This window comes from Cibotium barometz, chromosome 17, assembly GCF_041138505.1.
Source record: "Cibotium barometz isolate CiBa-2024 chromosome 17, ASM4113850v1, whole genome shotgun sequence".
NCBI lineage: Eukaryota > Viridiplantae > Streptophyta > Polypodiopsida > Cyatheales > Cibotiaceae > Cibotium > Cibotium barometz.
Genome location: NC_141062.1, coordinates 37,866,008 through 37,884,616, shown reverse-complemented (window position 1 = coordinate 37,884,616; position 18,609 = coordinate 37,866,008). Strand labels below are relative to the sequence as shown.

The following is an 18,609-nucleotide window of genomic DNA, read 5'->3' as shown; positions in this document are numbered from 1 at the left end:
CTCTTTCGCAGCCAGCTTAGGACACGCTTTGATGACATGATCATTTCCCTTACAGTACTTGCAAAATGTCTTCTGTTTGTCACCCTTCTTCTCATCTTTGTCTTCCTTTTTTGGTTGCGCAGCATTTGCAGATTTCTGCTTACTAGAAGAAAAGCCAGCTTTACCTTTCCCGCTTCTCTGATTAGCAACAAAAGCTTGATCTGCGACACGCATAATATTCCTGTTTTGCCTTGACTGGTCTTCTTGCAGCAAAACAGAAACTAACTCCTCAAATGATAAGGCATTGGGATTGCCTTTCATCATCAAGCGAAGAGTGGAAGCAAAACCCTGATAAGAATCTGGTAGACCATTCAAAACAGTCTGCACAAGTGAACTGTCTGACAGGATTTCATCTGCAGAAATGAGCTGCTCTTTGAAATCCTTGATCTTTGTCAAAAAGCTATCCATAGAATCACCTTCGTTCATATGCTCACTCTCCAACTGTTTTCGGAGGTAAGCAACACGAGCCTCATTTCTTGCCTGATACAATGTGGCAAGTACATCCCAAGCATCCTTAGAAGTCCTGCAGGAGCGAATATGTGGGATAATGGTACGTTTGACAGACAGCGCAATCAAGGCATGAGCCTGCGCATCTCTACCATCCCAACGAATCTGCTCTGCTGAAAGTGGTGGTTCTCGAACAGCTGCTACAGCACTTGTGCCTGTACCATCATCAACAGTACCTGTTTCTGATGTGTTTGCAGCATTCCCAGCCACAATAGGACGTGCATCAATACCCTGCACAATGTTCCATAACCCCTTTGCTACCAATACATGTCGCATCATATATGCCCACAATGGATAGTTGGTGCCATCCAACTTATCCTCAGCAGCCAACATGCGGAATACATCATTGTTGTCAGCCATGGCCAATGACTGTACTACTAGATGTAAATGCTGTCTGTAAGAGGAAAACCTGTATAAAATCGACCTGTGCTATGTAGCACAGCCCAAAACAGACGAATGGGCACCTGTCCTGCAGATTTTAATCTTGACAGAAAATCTGCACAGTAGGACGATTTTGCCTGCGCAGTACTTGGAATGCAAAAACGGAGGGCGAAATGACCTCAGATCAAAATTCTGAAATACTAACCTGCAGACGCTCGTGAAACCTCGTCGCAATCGGAGGAGATGAAGCGGCAGGTGCCGGTGATGCTGCCCGGGAGGAGGAAGCCTGCTCTGATACCAATTGTTGGAATTAGGGTTGCAGGAATGCACACACAACTTCAAGAAGATGAGGAAGCTTGAGCACAACACAGTAGTGTATTATGAGTGCCAAAAATGAAAGATAACCAGCCCTAGAAGATAATGGGCGTATATACAATGCACGGGGGAAAAAACCTCCTAGTGAGGGAAAAAGTGCCCCGGCGGTCCTAAGTGTGTTCACACACATCACTACTATAATATGGTAACAGTGAGAGAAAACCTCGCTTAAACAACGAATGCAAGACCAGCTACATTGGGATATTCATATTCCATCAGCATATAGATGCTTCTAACTTTGCTATTGGATGCGTCCTAGCTAAGCCGAGTGAACACAAACTAGACTACCCTATAAGTTTTGCTACTTGACAATTTTATGAGGTTGAGATAACCTATACCACCACGAAACATGAAGGATTAGCTATGTGTATGCAATGAAGAAATTTCGACATTACCTATTAGAGCTAATAATTTTGTTTTCTATGTTGACCATCAAACCTTATTATACCTTGTTAATAAACCATGACCCACAGGGAGAATCAACAAGTGGTTTGTTAATCCTTCTTGAATTTGATTTTACAGTAGTTGTGAGACTTGGGAAAAAACATGTCATGTTTGATCATCTATCTCATGTACCTAATGGTGAAGCATCAGTTGGAGTAGATGATAATCTACCTAATGCTACATTGTTCAAAGTTGAAGCTATACCAAAGTGTAGTGAGAAAATCCCTATAGCTAATGGCTTTCTAGAACTGAAGAAGTTGAGGCAAGATTTAGCAAGGAAATTGCTAAAATAAGTGGAGCCTTAACTGCTGAAACCCTTTATAGAAAAGGTAAGGATGACATACTAAGATGCTGCACTAGGGAGGATGAATACTTATACATCTTAGAACAAGCACACCAAGGGGTACTTCACAGAAGACATTACTACAAGAAAGATACTTTAATCGAGGTATTGGTGGCCCACGCTTTTTAAGGATTATGGAGTATTTGTTAGAGGATGTGATGATGAAAGCCAACAATGATGTGCCAAACCATTAAAAAAAGATAGGATGCCTTTGCACCTTGTCAAATTTTTAGAACCCTTTATAAAATGGGACATTGATTTTATGGGACCCATCAGTAAGGTCGCACATAACACCTAAGCAAGACACATTTTAATAGCTACAAACTATGTCACAAAATGGGTTGAAGCAAGAGCTTTGAGGATGGATGTTGTGGCCCCAAAGTAAGTTTCTTTACGAGAATATTATTATCTATTTTAGCTATCCTTTTGAATGGTAAGTGACCAAGGAAACCATTATAAATGATGTAATTAAACATCTTACCAAACAACATTCACGATTGCACATCACAAATCCACGTCACAAGTAAAGACTACCCACAAGCAAATATTATTACTCATTTTAGCTATTCTTTCAAAATGATAAGTGACCAAGAAAAAAACTTTATAAATGATGTAATTAAACAACATTCATGATTGCACACATCGTAAATCCATGCTATACTACCCACAAGCAAATGGTTAACAAGCCGAGAGCACCAAAGTTCTTATTTCTAAACTAACTAAAACTATTAAGGCTCGATACAATGATTAGGAATTTAAGCTCACCGTAGCTTAATGGGCTTATTGCACCTCTTACAAAGTTACAATTGGTTGCACACCTTTTAAGATAGTATATGAGGTTGAGGCACTAATGCCTTGGCAATTCATGATACCTAGCTTAAGTGTAATAATAGTCGAGAGACTTTAAGGTAATATGTTGGCAGATTGATTGTTTATTCTTGAACAACTTAAGGAAGAAAGATAGATTGAGGTGCAAAACATGTTGATCGAAAAGGGAAAAAATGGTTCAATAAGAATCTCAAGAATAAAGAAATTAAAATTAGAGATCTTGTACTTATGTACAAGATCTGCACTGTGGCAAGAAAAAGAAACTCAAATATAAGGGGAAAGGACCATTTAGAGTTTGTGAAATAATGCCCCAAGGTACCATGTGTGTTGAAACTCTAGATGGAGTCAAAACAGTAGGTCTCCTTAATGGAAGCAAATTCAAAAAGTACTATGGCCCTCTCACCAAAGAAGCCTTATGAGAGTTGCACATGATAAGAAAGTAGCCAAGGAAAAAGCTAAGTTAAAAAAGGTCCATGCTTGACAAAGCAATAAATCTGATAGAAAAAACATTGAGAAGGTAGCCTTGAACCCACACAAGCCTTTATCAAAGAGGTTGAAGGGGAGATAGATGATCACAAAGCACCTCTTCAGACACCCATAGAGTTGACTAGCTCTTATGGGTAAAGTGTTTAACAATTCATTGCTTGATACTAGAGCTAGTATCAATTGTTTCTCTTTCAATACATGGAACCAGTCGGGGAAGCCTCAACTCATAGATACCTCTTTTGAAAGTGAAAGGTATCAATAGTAGGAATACTAAGGTACTTGGAATACTACAAACTGACATATATTGTGATAACAAGGACCTAGTGTAAGACTTCTTGGTTATGCCTACAAGAACACTAAAGGAACCACTAATACTTAGTTGTAAGTGGATGAAAGCTGCAAAGTGCACTATTGACTAGTCAATAGTGCACTATTGACTAGTCAACGGAGAATGTCTTTATGGGGAATTTCCAACCCCCACCGCTCAGCCCTTTACACACAACTTACCACTGCCTCTTACTCTCATCAAGAATCACAAATAGGAAATGTCACCATTTTCTAAACCTAAAGAAACCTCTTCCACCACATCGTCCATTGATCAGCCAACTCCTGGTTCTTTTCCATCCACATTGTCAAAACCTCGTTGTCAAAAGAACCAACCACCTCGATGGGCTAAAAATCGGTAACCCCAATCCACCTTCAAATGAGTTCCTAAAAATCACTATTCATGCCACCTCAACTAGCCCACAAAGAAAATCTCAAAGAGAATCTCTGCAAAAATTCCACATTACAAGTTATCCTAAAATGGATACGTACATTGGATCCCTAAAAGATAATAAGGTCAACAAGTACCTTAGCAAGGAGAACGCTTGGGGAAGCTTCTACTTCTATGCAAAAAAGGTTTACAGTACCCTCATTAAATATCCAAACCCAAACCCCATTCATGTCCCAAGGGGGGTGCATCACACAAACTAAACTCACCTTGCTGCACAACCAAGCACCACCTCCACCAATGTTCATTCATGATGATGAGTAAAAACCCATAAGCTCGATCTGGTCTTATGAAAGCCCCTTACCACCCTTGAGGGTAGAAAAAAACGTGCCGCAAACAAGCAACGACCTCTAAACAACTAACACTAATGGGGAAAAGCTAGAGAGGATGGTTAAGTAAGACCTACAACACCTTTTGAGATACAAGTTATGACATGAAGTAGAAAGGGGGGAAAACATGCTATTTGCTACACGTCTACCCCCACATTTTTGCTCCTTGACAACTTTCATGCCCGTATAAGGAGGGGGCTTTTTGGAAAAAGCTAGCCCCACATCAATATGGCTTGCACACCAGCATGTACAACAAGATAGCACATATACACAAAACAAAAACAAATTTATAAAAAAAGAAGACGAGAAAGAGTACAATTAGAGAGAGAGAGAGAGAGAGAGAGAGAGAGAGAGAGAGAGAATATAAGTCTATCTTGTATTACTTTTATTCCTAGTGGCCTTGAGCATGGAATTTCATCATGGATTGATACGGGTGCCCTTATCATAATAAGGACAGGTACTAACAAGGGGAGTTAAGTGTTCCCCCTTTCCAAACTCACTCATGCTATTTTTATGCATCATTAGGAGATTGAAGTTGTGGAACTAACTTTGTTGACTTATTTTACTTATAGCTTCACCCCATTGCACCATGTCTTGCTTGTAAGCATCACATGCTCTCCCCAATGTCCTACTTATATTGGTATTGTAAAACTTACTTTAGGCGCTATGGGATGAGACTCCTTTAATCCCTAGTAAGAGACTCCCCACAACAACATGATAACCTGAGTGTGCTTTACCCAATAAAGTGGACCCTATCAAGTAAGGACTGTGCAAGAAGAACTCGTAGAACGATAGAAAAAGGAAAGATATTATACATTCACACCATCGTTCTATGAAATAATGTTGCTAATCATTTGTCTCTTTTGGAGCATAGTGGGTGATTTCCTTGATAGCTTAGAAAGAGGTAGCTATTTAGCTCACTTGCCTGTAGTACCCATGCCATTCTATAGATATCATGTACTCAGACCGTTGCCCCGTACACTCGAGGAGGCATATCTATTAGAGGCAACGTGTGAGAAGGAGGATAACCATAGTGAAGCTGAGTTGGTGGACCCAGTGTATGAGTTATGGCTATCTGATAACGAACTATTGCAATGAGATTGAAGCTTTTTATAGGTTCTATAGGATGTAACCAATGAAAAGAAGTCTACATAATACATGATGCAGTTCTACAAGAGTAATTTCCAAACCATACAATCGACCAAGTGCATTCAAAACCAATTCTTGCATGAGACTATTATTTTTAGTTTTTGGTGTTTAATTAAGTTCCTACTTATGTTTGATATGGCTGGTTCAAATTTCTTATAGTTATTATTTGGATGACCATTTAACAATAAATTCCTTTCTTGGAAATGGTCCTAGTTCAATCTTTACTTAGACTGACCTTAAGGTATGCAAAAGGAGTATGCCGAGTACTCCACCTTCCTTTAGTGTGTCTTCTCTAGTTAGAGTGTAGCCTTCTAAGTGAGTTACAAAGGTGAGGATAGTTTTATTTAAAATTGAAAAACTAAAAATAACAATCTAGAATCCAGAAAAAAAAGAGAAAGGGAAACCAAGAAGATAACCATCACCATCGTCATGTTGTTTTTGGCTCCTAGTGTCGATGCCTTGGGGCCGTAGCCTTGACCTTCATGGGGTGGAACCTTGTGTTTGAAAACATGCTAATAAAAGGCTAAGCAAAGCCTCCACCGTATCAGGAGGTACTTATTAGTGGTTCTTAGATACACTTGACAAAGGTCTCTGGGCTATTGCTTTGGTCTCTATGGGGTGGTGCCTTATTACTAATTTGTTTTGGATGTTTAAAAAAAAGAAGAATAATAATTAAAAAACAGGGCTTTATAATAAATCACTTAGTGATTTCACTTCTAAGGCCAAACTATAGCTTGAGATGGGTTTACATAAGTGATAGTGTGTTGAGACTAAGGCCATAACCATAGGCATATTCTTAAATAAGTTTTTGTTTCATAGAGTTTGGACCAGCTTTAATATTAATCCTTGTAATAACTAAGAAAATTCCACCATTCATAAACAAAGTCTCACAATTTCATGTTTAAGTATTACATTGTTTGTTTAAGTTAGATTATTTTCAATAAGAACACTTTACTGGTTGCCATGTTATCATGTAGATCTCGCCAGACTTCTCGACATATTCCCACAAGATCCATAACACAATCATGCGACACCAACCTATCCTGCATGTAGCCTTAACTTATCTTTTATCGACATATTCTGAGAACGGAATCTGTATCAAGCAGGGGGCATGACCTTTTTAACCATGGGCCTCGGAAGGTTGAATTCACATTAAACAATTGTAATGTATTATTTTACATGTGCGATCATACGCGATCACCACTTGTATATGAAAGGCATGCCACATGATAGCTTAATTAAGAGTACCTTTACTTAGACTGACCTTAAGGTATGCATTCTGTATGATTCTTGCTACTATTATTTTGTTTCTTGTTACCCTTAATCCCCCAATTCTTTTACCATTTATGTAATTTTTTTAATTTCTACATTTTTTTAAAATTTTAAATTTTCTATGAAGTTCTTTTCTTTTTGGAAAATAGTAATTGGATCTCGAATTTGATTTTATTTGGGTAGTTAGACCCTGAAATCGAAATGTGGGCATAGGGTAAACCCTAGTTTAGACCTGTTACATGGCCAATGTTGGTCTCTTTCCAACATGTGTATCTCAACCTCATGGTTTTGTTGAGAAGGGACTAGAGTCGAAAATATGCAAGTTAAGAAAAGCTTTATATGGTCTTAAGGAGGTTTATGTGTATCTCAGCCTCATGGTTTTGTTGAGAAGGGACACGAGTTTAAAATATACAAGTTAAGAAAATATTCATAAGGAGGCTCCCATAGCATGGTATGAGAAGATAAATGCATACTTGGTTGCAAATGGTTTTTTCAACAGTCCAAGTGAGAGTACCCCTCTATGTAAAGAGGAGTAAAGATTTTTTTTTGAATCATCATTTTATATGTTGATGACATGCTGCTCACATGCCCTAATGAGGAGATGATTTTAGCCTTCAAGGCTACAATTACATGATGACAGATTTGGACTTGTCATATTATTATTTAGTCATACAATTTATGCAGCGTGATGACGGTATTGTGATGTTGCAGTCAAACTAGTACATAGAGAGATTGCTTACATGGTTTGGTCGAAGACAATAAGCCTACTGCTACACGAGTAGAGACAAATGCTAAGCTCAATCTCTAGGATGTAAGTGAACCATTTAATGAATCACTTTATCATCAGCATGTGGTTTGGTGCCTTATCTATCTATGTAATACAAGGCTATCCATTCAGTTTGGGGTCTCCCAGTTGAGCATGTTTCGCACAATCTCAGATATAAGCATGTTACCATATTATAGTAGTGATGTGTGTGAACACACTTAGGACCGCCGGGGCACTTTTTCCCTCACTAGGAGGTTTTTTCCCCCGTGCATTGTATATACGCCCATTATCTTCTAGGGCTTGTTATCTTTCATTTTTGGCACTCATAATACACTACTGTGTTGTGCTCAAGCTTCCTCATCTTCTTGAAGTTGTGTGTGCATTCCTGCAACCCTAATTCCAACAATTGGTATCAGAGCAGGCTTCCTCCTCCCGGGCAGCATCACCGGCACCTGCCGCTTCATCTCCTCCGATTGCGACGAGGTTTCACGAGCGTCTGCAGGTTAGTATATGCCGTGGGAGAACCCAGAGGGCTCGGTCATTTCAGAATTTTGATCTGAGGTCATTTCGCCCTCCGTTTTTGCATTCCAAGTACTGCGCAGGCAAAATCGTCCTACTGTGCAGATTTTCTGTCAAGATTGAAATCTGCAGGACAGGTGCCCATTCGTCTGTTTTGGGCTGTGCTACATAGCACAGGTCGATTTTATACAGGTTTTCCTCTTGCAGACAGCATTTACATCTAGTAGTACAGTCATTGGCCATGGCTGACAACAATGATGTATTCCGCATGTTGGCTGCTGAGGATAAGTTGGATGGCACCAACTATCCATTGTGGGCATATATGATGCGACATGTATTGGTAGCAAAGGGGTTATGGAACATTGTGCAGGGAATTGATGCACGTCCTATTGTGGCTGGGAATGCTGCAAACACATCAGAAACAGGTACTGTTGATGATGGTGCAGGCACAAGTGCTGTAGCAGCTGTTCGAGAACCACCACTTTCAGCAGAGCAGATTCGTTGGGATGGTAGAGATGCGCAGGCTCATGCCTTGGTTGCGCTGTCTGTCAAACGTACCATTATCCCACATATTCGCTCCTGCAGGACTTCTAAGGATGCTTGGGATGTACTTGCCACATTGTATCAGGCAAGAAATGAGGCTCGTGTTGCTTACCTCCGAAAACAGTTGGAGAGTGAGCATATGAACGAAGGTGATTCTATGGATAGCTTTTTGACAAAGATCAAGGATTTCAAAGAGCAGCTCATTTCTGCAGATGAAATCCTGTCAGACAGTTCACTTGTGCAGACTGTTTTGAATGGTCTACCAGATTCTTATCAGGGTTTTGCTTCCACTCTTCGCTTGATGATGAAAGGCAATCCCAATGCCTTATCATTTGAGGAGTTAGTTTCTGTTTTGCTGCAAGAAGACCAGTCAAGGCAAAACAGGAATATTATGCGTGTCGCAGATCAAGCTTTCGTTGCTAGTCAGAGAAGCGGGAAAGGTAAAGCTGGCTTTTCTTCTAGTAAGCAGAAATCTGCAAATGCTGCGCAACCAAAGAAGGAAGACAAAGATGAGAAGAAGGGTGACAAACAGAAGACATTTTGCAAGTACTGTAAGGGAAATGATCATGTCATCAAAGCGTGTCCTAAGCTGGCTGCGAAAGAGGCTAAGAAGAAAGAGGCTGGTATGGCTGTTGCAGATGCCTCTCCTTCTAACAATGAATCTGCTAATGTTGTTCAAGATACAGAATGGGCATTCAATGCGCAGTGCAGTTATGACCCATCTTTGCATGACACATGTATGTCTGCAGTAGATTCAGATGTATGGTACTTTGACAGTGGTGCCACTAAGCATATCACCTCGCAGCGCAGTTTATTCACTTTCCTTGAGTCTGCTCCCACAGGGAATACTGTCACTTGTGCCAATAACTCCTCTTATCCCGTTAAAGGAGTTGGACAGATTGTGCTGAATGTTGCAAATTGCAACACCTTTACACTTTTTGATGCATTGTATGTGCCAGGGATCAAAAAGAATCTGCTGTCAGTCTCCGCATTTGCCAAAACAGGTTTGGTTGTAAAATTTGTGGATGACAGATGTACTGTTCATGATCTCTCTTGTGGTGACATCATTGTAGCATCTGGTTCACTATGTCGAGGGCTGTATAAGCTCAACATGGATGGCAAATGTGTAGAGGATTCAGCATGTGCTATTATGGATACGCAGGCTATTTCAAATGCAAAACTGTGGCATGCACGTTTTGGTCATCTGAATTTTGCAAGTTTGCTGCGCCTGCAGAAATCTGAAATGGTGTCTTCTTTGCCTAAGCTTGAGGCACCTGTCAAGCATGTTTGTGAGGGCTGCATATTGGGTAAAATGCAGCGTGCTTCCTTTCCCAAAGATGGATCAGTGAGAGCTGAACGCAGATTGCAGCTTGTTCACAGTGATGTTTGTGGTCCCATGCAAACTCCATCATTTGGAAACTACCTTTACTTCGTGACTTTCATTGATGATTTTACCAGGCATGCATGGGTATATCCTTTGAAGGCAAAGTCCGAAGTGTTTTTGTGCTTCAAACAGTTTTTGGTTATGGCTGAAAATGTGTCAGAAAGTAAGATGGGCACCCTCCGTTCAGATCGAGGGGGGGAGTATATGTCTTCAGAATTTAATGCATTTCTGGCTGAGCGTGGGATAAAACACCAATGTACAGTGCCGTATACACCACAGCAAAATGGTGTGGCTGAGAGAAAAAACAAGTCTCTCATGGAAATGGCAAGATGTATGGTTAAGAGTCAAAGTCTACCACATGGTTTTTGGCTTGAGGCTGTCATGTGTGCCACTTATGTACTAAACAGGTGTCCCACCAAAGCATTACAGGTTGTCACTCCATATGAGGCTTGGCATAGCCGCAAGCCATCTGTTGGCCATTTACGTGTTTTTGGTTGCCTGGCATATGCATTAGTGCCTGTGCAACATCGCAGAAAATTGGATGACAAAGCTGTCAAATGTATTTTTGTTGGATATAGTGCTGAGAGCAAAGGCTATCGTTTGTATCATCCACAGTCAAAGCGCATTTTGGTTAGCCGTGATGTTGTATTTGTGGAAGATGCAGTTCAGCCCTTGGTTTCATGTACTAAGGAGACAGATATCAGCTCACGTGATGTCTATGATACATTGTTGCCTCTTTTCAGTGGTGCACAGTCAAGTGCAATACCTCATGAGGCAGTTTTTCAGCCTATGCAGGTTTTAAATGATGGCACAGATCAGCCTATATCTGATGCAGATGTGCATGATGCACTTGAGGATGAGAGACAAGAGATTGAGGGCTCTAGGAATATGCCTAGATGGCTGGTGCAGACTTTGCGTGACAGCAAGTTGGATGCCCCTTTGTCTAGTCGCACTCGTTCTGGCTCTCATGGTGCCTCTTATGCGTCAGATTGTTATGCATTGGCTGTTTCTAGTATGTGCGATGAAAGTGAGCCTGTTTCATTTGATGAGGCACAAAGTTCAGAAAATTGGATGGCTGCTATGCAAGCAGAATACGATGCTATTATGAAGAATGGTACATGGTCTTTATGTGACTTGCCCCCTGGCAAGAAGGCCATTGGCACTAAGTGGGTTTACAAATTGAAGCGTAAGCCTGATGGCACAGTGGATCGCCATAAGGCTAGGCTTGTTGCAAAAGGTTATGCTCAAGAGAAAGGCATTGATTTTGATGAGACTTTTGCTCCCACATGTCGTATGACCACTGTTCGTAGCATCTGTGCATTAGCAGCTCATAATGGTTGGAATGTACATCAGCTGGACATAAAGACTGCGTTCTTAAATGGAGATTTGCATGAGGAGGTGTATGTATCGCAGCCTCGTGGTTTTGTTCAAAGAGGGCAGGAAAACAAAGTGTGCAGGTTAAAAAAGGCTTTATATGGTTTAAAGCAAGCTCCACGAGCTTGGTATGAAAAAATACATGCATATTTGACTGCACATGGGTTTCAGAATAGTCCAACAGAAAGCACTTTGTATGCTAAACGTGTGGATGGTGTACATCTAATCATTGCTCTCTATGTCGATGACATGCTGCTCACAGGACCAAATGAGAGTCATATTGCTGATTTTAAGGCTGATTTAAATGCCTCTTTTGAGATGTCAGATTTGGGGCATTTGCATCATTATTTGGGGATACAATTTAAGCAGTGTGATGGAGGTATTGCTTTGTGTCAGACAAAGTATATTGAAACATTGTTGCGGAGATTTGGCCTTGAAGACTGCAAGCCTATTGCTACTCCAATGGAGACAGGTTTGAAGTTGAGTCTTCATGATGCTGGAGATCACTTTGATGTCACACTCTATCAGACAGCTGTTGGTTGCCTCATTTATGTATGCATTACGAGGCCAGACATTCAGTTTGCAGTCTCACAGGTGAGCAGATTTATGCATAGCCCAGGCATTAAGCATTGGCAGGCAGTGAAGCGTATCTTTCGCTATTTGAGTGGTACTCGGCATCTTGGGTTGTTTTATCCCAAGGGGGGATCATTGCCGCCAGATTTACATGCTTTTTCAGATTCTGACTGGGCTGGTTGTTATGACACACGCGTGTCCACGAGTGGTTTTTGCTTCATGCTTGGAAGCTCATGCATATCATGGTTGAGCAAGAAGCAGCCTACTGTGGCCACTTCTAGTTGTGAAGCTGAGTACAGGGCAGCTTTCACAGCTACGGTTGAGTGTGTGTGGCTCAGACGCCTTATGGCTGATTTGGGTGTTGGGCAGCCATCTGCCACCACCATCTTCACTGACAGTCAGAGCGCATTGGCAGTTGCGCGGAACCCAGTGTTCCATGCTCGTACGAAGCACATTGAGGTGCACTACCATTATGTCAGGGAGAGACTCTCTGCAGGAGAGATCAGTTTGGCTTATGTGCCAACACAGGATAACCTTGCAGACCTTTTCACAAAGGCTCTGCCTCGTGAGAAGTTCGAAGCTTTTCGCAAAGCTTTGGGCTTCCTCCCTTTTGTGGATTCGTCCACATAGCTAGACACTTCCCTATACATGAGTGCTAGCTCTTGTTCACCGCATCACTCCAGGGGGGATTTGTTACCATATTATAGTAGTGATGTGTGTGAACACACTTAGGACCGCCGGGGCACTTTTTCCCTCACTAGGAGGTTTTTTCCCCCGTGCATTGTATATACGCCCATTATCTTCTAGGGCTTGTTATCTTTCATTTTTGGCACTCATAATACACTACTGTGTTGTGCTCAAGCTTCCTCATCTTCTTGAAGTTGTGTGTGCATTCCTGCAACCCTAATTCCAACAAAGCAGATATAAGCATTGGCAGGCTACCAAGCAAGTATTCCAATACTAACATGGCACTTGGTTCCTTGACCTATTCTATGTTAAGGGGAGTGATATTTAGCTTACATGCTTTTAATGATCCCGATTGGGCTAGACATTATGACACGTGAGCGTCCACTAGTGGCTTTTGCTTTTATCTTGATGATTCATGTATATCATGGCTCGACAAGACGCAGTCGAGAATGGCCACTTCAAGCCGTAAAGCTGAGTATACGATAACTTTTCTAGCGAGACGGTGTAGTGTGTAAGGCCTAGATGCCTTTTGACAGATCTTGGTGTTGGTGGATAATAGTCCCCACCACCTCCATCTTCATTGATAGTCCCCCACCACCTCCATCTTCACTGACAGTCCCCCACCACCTCCATCTTCACTGACAAATGCCTTTTGGCAGATCTTGGTGGTGGTGGACAATAGTCCCCACCACCTCCATCTTCACTAACAATAGCCATAGTGCATTAACGGTTGTGAGGAACCAAGTGTTTTATGCTCACACAAAGAACATTGAGGTACATTATCATTATGTTAGGGAGAGACTTATTGCATGAGAAATTAGCTTGACTTATGTCTCTACACACAACAATGTGGTATATACGTTCACAAAGACTCTGTCTTCACAAGATAAGTTCAAAGCTTTGGGCTTATTGCCATTTGGAGATTGATCAACCATATGATCCCTATACATGTTCACTTTATCATTTTGAGGGAGGAGGGGGGGGGTATTTATAGCCATTTATATGGATAGAGGCTAATAATGGACCTTATCAGGTCACTGCACTTCTACTTCACTCATTCCCATCAATCTACTTTGAGTGTTGTGCTTCTCTCTATCTCTCCTTGCTTGTTGCATTTGTGTGTGTTGCTCTACCTTTGTCCCCATTCCAACAAGATTTCCTAGTATTATGTGACTGGAAAAGTCTTTAGCTCATGCCCAAACTGATGAGAGCTCAATGTGAGTATGTAGAGGACAAAGAGGGAAGTTAAACTCAATGAGTATATAGAGGAAAGAGAGGGAAGTTCAACTCATCTCGCTAGTCATTAAAGGTGGGTAAAAGAATAAGTATGTGTTAAAGTGAGAGAGTGGAGTGTAAACAAGGAAAGATTCTACGACATGGGGAAAAATTGACGGCTAGGAATCAATCAAGTGAAAGATCAATGATATTGGGACTATATGGTTTTTGAATAAGAGAAAGCCTTGTGGCCATGGCCCCTCAACGTGGAGTGGAAGATCACAATTTTATTTTATTAGTCCTACTTATATTATGAGGAGTGAGGAAACTGGTTTAGTCAAAGGCTAGTTTGTCAAATGTGCCAGTATTAAAAGGAAAATGAAGAGAGTTTTTTTTTTCATATATTCTTGACATCGTATTAATTTATTTTGTTGTTTCTATTTCTTCCTTAAACATGTGCATGTGCCGTCAATGTCTTGGAACATTGTTACTTATATTTAGCTTGATCTTCAGATATCACTACACACTTAGTACACTTGCAAATAGTTGGTGCTCCCAGCATTGCTCATCACGAGTAGGCTAATTATTTATTTGTGTTATGAGTTCGTGAATTGATTTTCTATGAGTTATCCAATTCATGGGATCCCTAGTCTTTGTCTTGGGCAGCCATAGTAGTTTGAGCAAGCTCACCTTTGATCTACAGAGTATTGCCAGTAGATAAGATCAACATCATTTAAGCAAGCTAAGCTTCTTCGGACCATCTCCTTGCCCTACATGATTATATCGAGAGTTAGAGTCTACCAAGAGTGAGCTCTAGGTTAGACACTTTTAAAGCCCTTAGGCCAATCATCCTCATTGTTAATACATATATATATATTTTTGGGATCTTTTGTGCTCGTGTGCATGTGTGCTTTCATGTCGCTCTCTCAACAACCAACTGGTTTTGAACCCAGCACCTCATCCATGGGACTTCAACACCTTACCGCTAGGCTGTGTCTCCATTGGCAATACACAAATTTTATTCGATATTGCCCTCCTTGTTTTGTTTTATTTAGCAATATTAGCCATCAATAGTTGGTAGTCTTGAGCATGCAGTTTCATCACCTTGCTTGGACATCTCTGGATACCATGTGTCAAACCATGATTGGTGGGTTTTGGATAAGATTATCCACCCAAAATCTATCTTGTATAACTCAACTTTACATTGTTTGTAGGTTTTGCAATTTTAGCATAATTTTGGGGATTTTGGAGTTTTTTGTGAGATTTTCAAGAATAAGAGTATTTTTTTCTAAGGTTTCATTTTAGTATGTAATGATTAATGCTTGATGATGGCCCTCCATACCCTCTCCAATGTTCAGGAAAAAAATATTTTCTTAAAAAGTGGAAAACCTTCATCTGGAAATTGGAAAATTATTTATAAAAAAAAATTTAAAATTTGAAGGTTTTTGTTCTACAAGCTCTCAAAATTTGCAAGTATTTGTACCTTCGTTTAAAATTTAAAGGCATTTTTTGAAATCTGCAAGTGCAAATTACACTAAACCTGAGTTTTTTTCACACACTGATCCTCTCTATTTAAGGCAATGAAATGATGACCTCCCCCCCCACATGCTTTCTATTTGCATGCATTCACCCCTCCATATCCTCTCTATTTAAGGCAATGAAATGATAACCCCCCCATATGCTTTCTATTTGAGTGCATTAACCCATGCCCTTTTTATTTAAAGTCTTACAATTCTCTCTAGAAGGTCGCAAAGGGCATTGGAGGAGTAGGAGGGAGCGAGAGAAGGAGGGAGAGGGGGTAAGGGTCACTGATGTACTAAGGTTATATAAATTAAATACCAAGTCAGTGGCATTTAATTCACCTACAAAATTGTCTGAATATGAAGTACTTTTTAATAGTAGTGAATAGTATAGTTTAATACTTTTTATATGTGTTGTATATTGAGAACTTTTATCTGTGCTGTATTAATTAAATGTCACTGACGTGGCATTTAAATAATACAACACTACCTACCCCACCTAGCCTCTCCTCCATGTGCCCAGTCTCATTCCCTCTCGCTCTGCCTTACTTGCGCCCAGTGTTCGGGAAATTTAAAAAATTGAGCTATGTTGAAATCCTCCTCTCTAATGAGTGAACCGGTTTCGAAAAAAATGAGCAATTCATATCCTCTTCATATCTACATGAGCCGGCCAAAGACCTTCTTGGGTAAAATTTGAACAAGTTTTACATACTACAAATTTATACTTTGCTAGAAAACAAGTAGCAAGATTTGCTAACCAAACTAATTGGAGACTAGTAGATGGAAAATGCTTCTCTTGAAAGCAATAACAAACCCAAAATATGAACCTTTAAAAAAATAATTTAAGTGTTGTAAATGTTTCAAGAATCATACCTTTTAACTTGAGTCACATTTGGATTCTGGAATCAACATAAGTTTAAAGCATCCACCCAAATTCCAATCCTCTAAAATCTTGAACATCGAATGCTTCTATAATTGCATGAAATATCTGTAAATAATAAACAAGCAAATAGATATTCTATTCATGATAATTTCATATCAAATGAGTAAAGTTAAAAAGTAGCATGCAAGGTAATCACCTCCAAAAGCATGTCTCGCAAACAAAGAAATTTCGCCATCTCCAACCTAAGAGAGAGTAGGGGATTTGAACCCCTTCGCCATTTTACATGGCTACACCAAGCTCCCTTGGGAAAAAGAGGAGTAGTCTATCTACTCCTCTTTTTCCCTCTTCATAAAAGTGTTAGTCATGGATAATAATTGTTTCAAAAAACAATAAAAGAAATCACTATTGAACAATAAGTGAACAAATACCTTCTGAACTAAAAAGATGTCGATGAGCCTTTGCACTCCAAATCTCAATGCATTCTAGAAGCTCTTCCTCACACAATTTTTCTGGCCCTTCAATAGCAATCTTCATAAGAGCATCAAGACTTTTAGTCTCAAGCCTATTTCGAAGGCAAGACTTGATCATGGTTCTCGCACTAAAGCCTCTTTCGCACACTGCAATGCTACAACATTGAACTAATGCAACTTGACAAAGCGTTAGTAAATTGGGATATATCGCTCTCCATGAAGCATTGCTGGCTATTGAAGAAGCGACTTCTACTAGGCTATATCGGACAAAGTCTTTTGGAGCTTGATTTTTGAAAGTTCTAAACTCTTTTTTTAACTCATCACCATCAACCAATGCTTTAAATTCAAACATACCTAGTACATGATCCTTACCATAAAATGACACTAACTTCGTAACTTCTTCGATGCCATATGCTTTCAACGGTCGCTCCAAGAGTGGATGTTGTGCAGGAACAAGGATCTTCATGTTGCTAAGTATGGAATTATCTTCAAACCTTGTTTGCAAGTTGGCAATGATAGAAGAAGAAAAAGAAATTCTAAAGCTCTCTTTAAATCTTCACCATAAATATCGCGTTTTATTGACTCATCAAAGAAAACATTACCATGAAGTGATTCACGAAGAGAAAAGAGGTGACCTTTTTCGGATCCATATCCTGGCAAAATTTCAAAGCCTCCTACTCCATGTGTAAAAGCATTGCAGTCGGGTTGTGGTTCTTCCATGTAGTATTGTTTGATACGATCAATCTCGTTGTCAACTAGACCATTGATTGTGGTTACATCAACATGATCTTTTTGAAACATTTTACTTAAGGAAGCCAAACCTTTGAGTATATCCGCCAAGAAAAATAAGCAATAAATAAACTCAAACTCCGCAATGTCATTGTGGAGATGAGAGTTTTTCTCTCTTACCTCAGCCAAGATAGCATCAAATGATCTACAAATAGATTTCAAAGCATTATATCGACTTAACCATCGAATATCATAAGTATGTTGTAACTTCAAAATGGGACAAGCCAAATCCTCTTGCAAATCACGTAGTGCTTCTTTGCGCTTAGAGCTCGCATTGTAAAAAGTAGCTAAACTATTGACAAGTTTATCTATCCTTTTACAAGTGTCATTACTCTTAGCTACATTAGAGACGGCAAGTGCAGTTCTATGTGCTACACAATGTATTGATGTAAGAAAAGGATTGACATTTTTCTTTAGAAGAGTTGAAAGTCCATTTTCCTTACCTGTCATGGTGGAGCATCCATCAGATCCAAACGCAATTAGTTTGGATAGGTCCAACTTGCACTTCTTGAGTTCAGCAATCAAAGTGTCAAACAAACTTTTTGAAGTTCCATCACTCACGCGCACAATCCCATAGAAAGAGACTTTTGGTATGCACTCAGATTCTACGTAAGAAAAGTAGATAACCATATGACCATGAGTGGCAATATCGGTGGATTCATCAACAAGCACCCCAAACCATGGACTCTTAGCAACTTTCTTTAACGTATCATGCATCAAATAATTAGCAATACAATAGACCATTTCCGCACAAGCTTTATCATCATTATACAAGCTTGTAGTGTATGGGACACCACAATCTTGCATGTGAGATATCAAGTGTGGGAAAAGTGCAAAGGATTCATTTCTCTTAGCTATGAAATATGCAGATTTAAACAATGTCAACAAAGCTTCATCTTTCAACTCTTTCACTTTTTTAATGCTACTTTGTATGCTTTCCTTTCCCTCCATAAAACATGCT

General features: G+C 40.0%; 1 protein-coding gene across 1 annotated transcript; it reads right to left on the bottom strand.

Annotated features, from left to right (window-relative positions):
• Positions 1–17,321: 17,321 nt before the first annotated feature.
• On the bottom strand, positions 17,322–18,392 carry LOC147629969 (uncharacterized). Its single transcript, XM_086811012.1, has one exon. It carries the CDS (start codon positions 18,390–18,392, stop codon positions 17,322–17,324), a length of 1,071 nt encoding a protein of 356 aa, XP_086667138.1.
• Between the last annotated feature and the right edge of the window lie 217 nt (positions 18,393–18,609).

Coding starts and splice junctions, on each gene's coding strand:
- LOC147629969 (XM_086811012.1), bottom strand. CDS start 18,392: ATGGTCTATTGTATTGCTAATTATTTGATGCATGATACGTTAAAGAAA.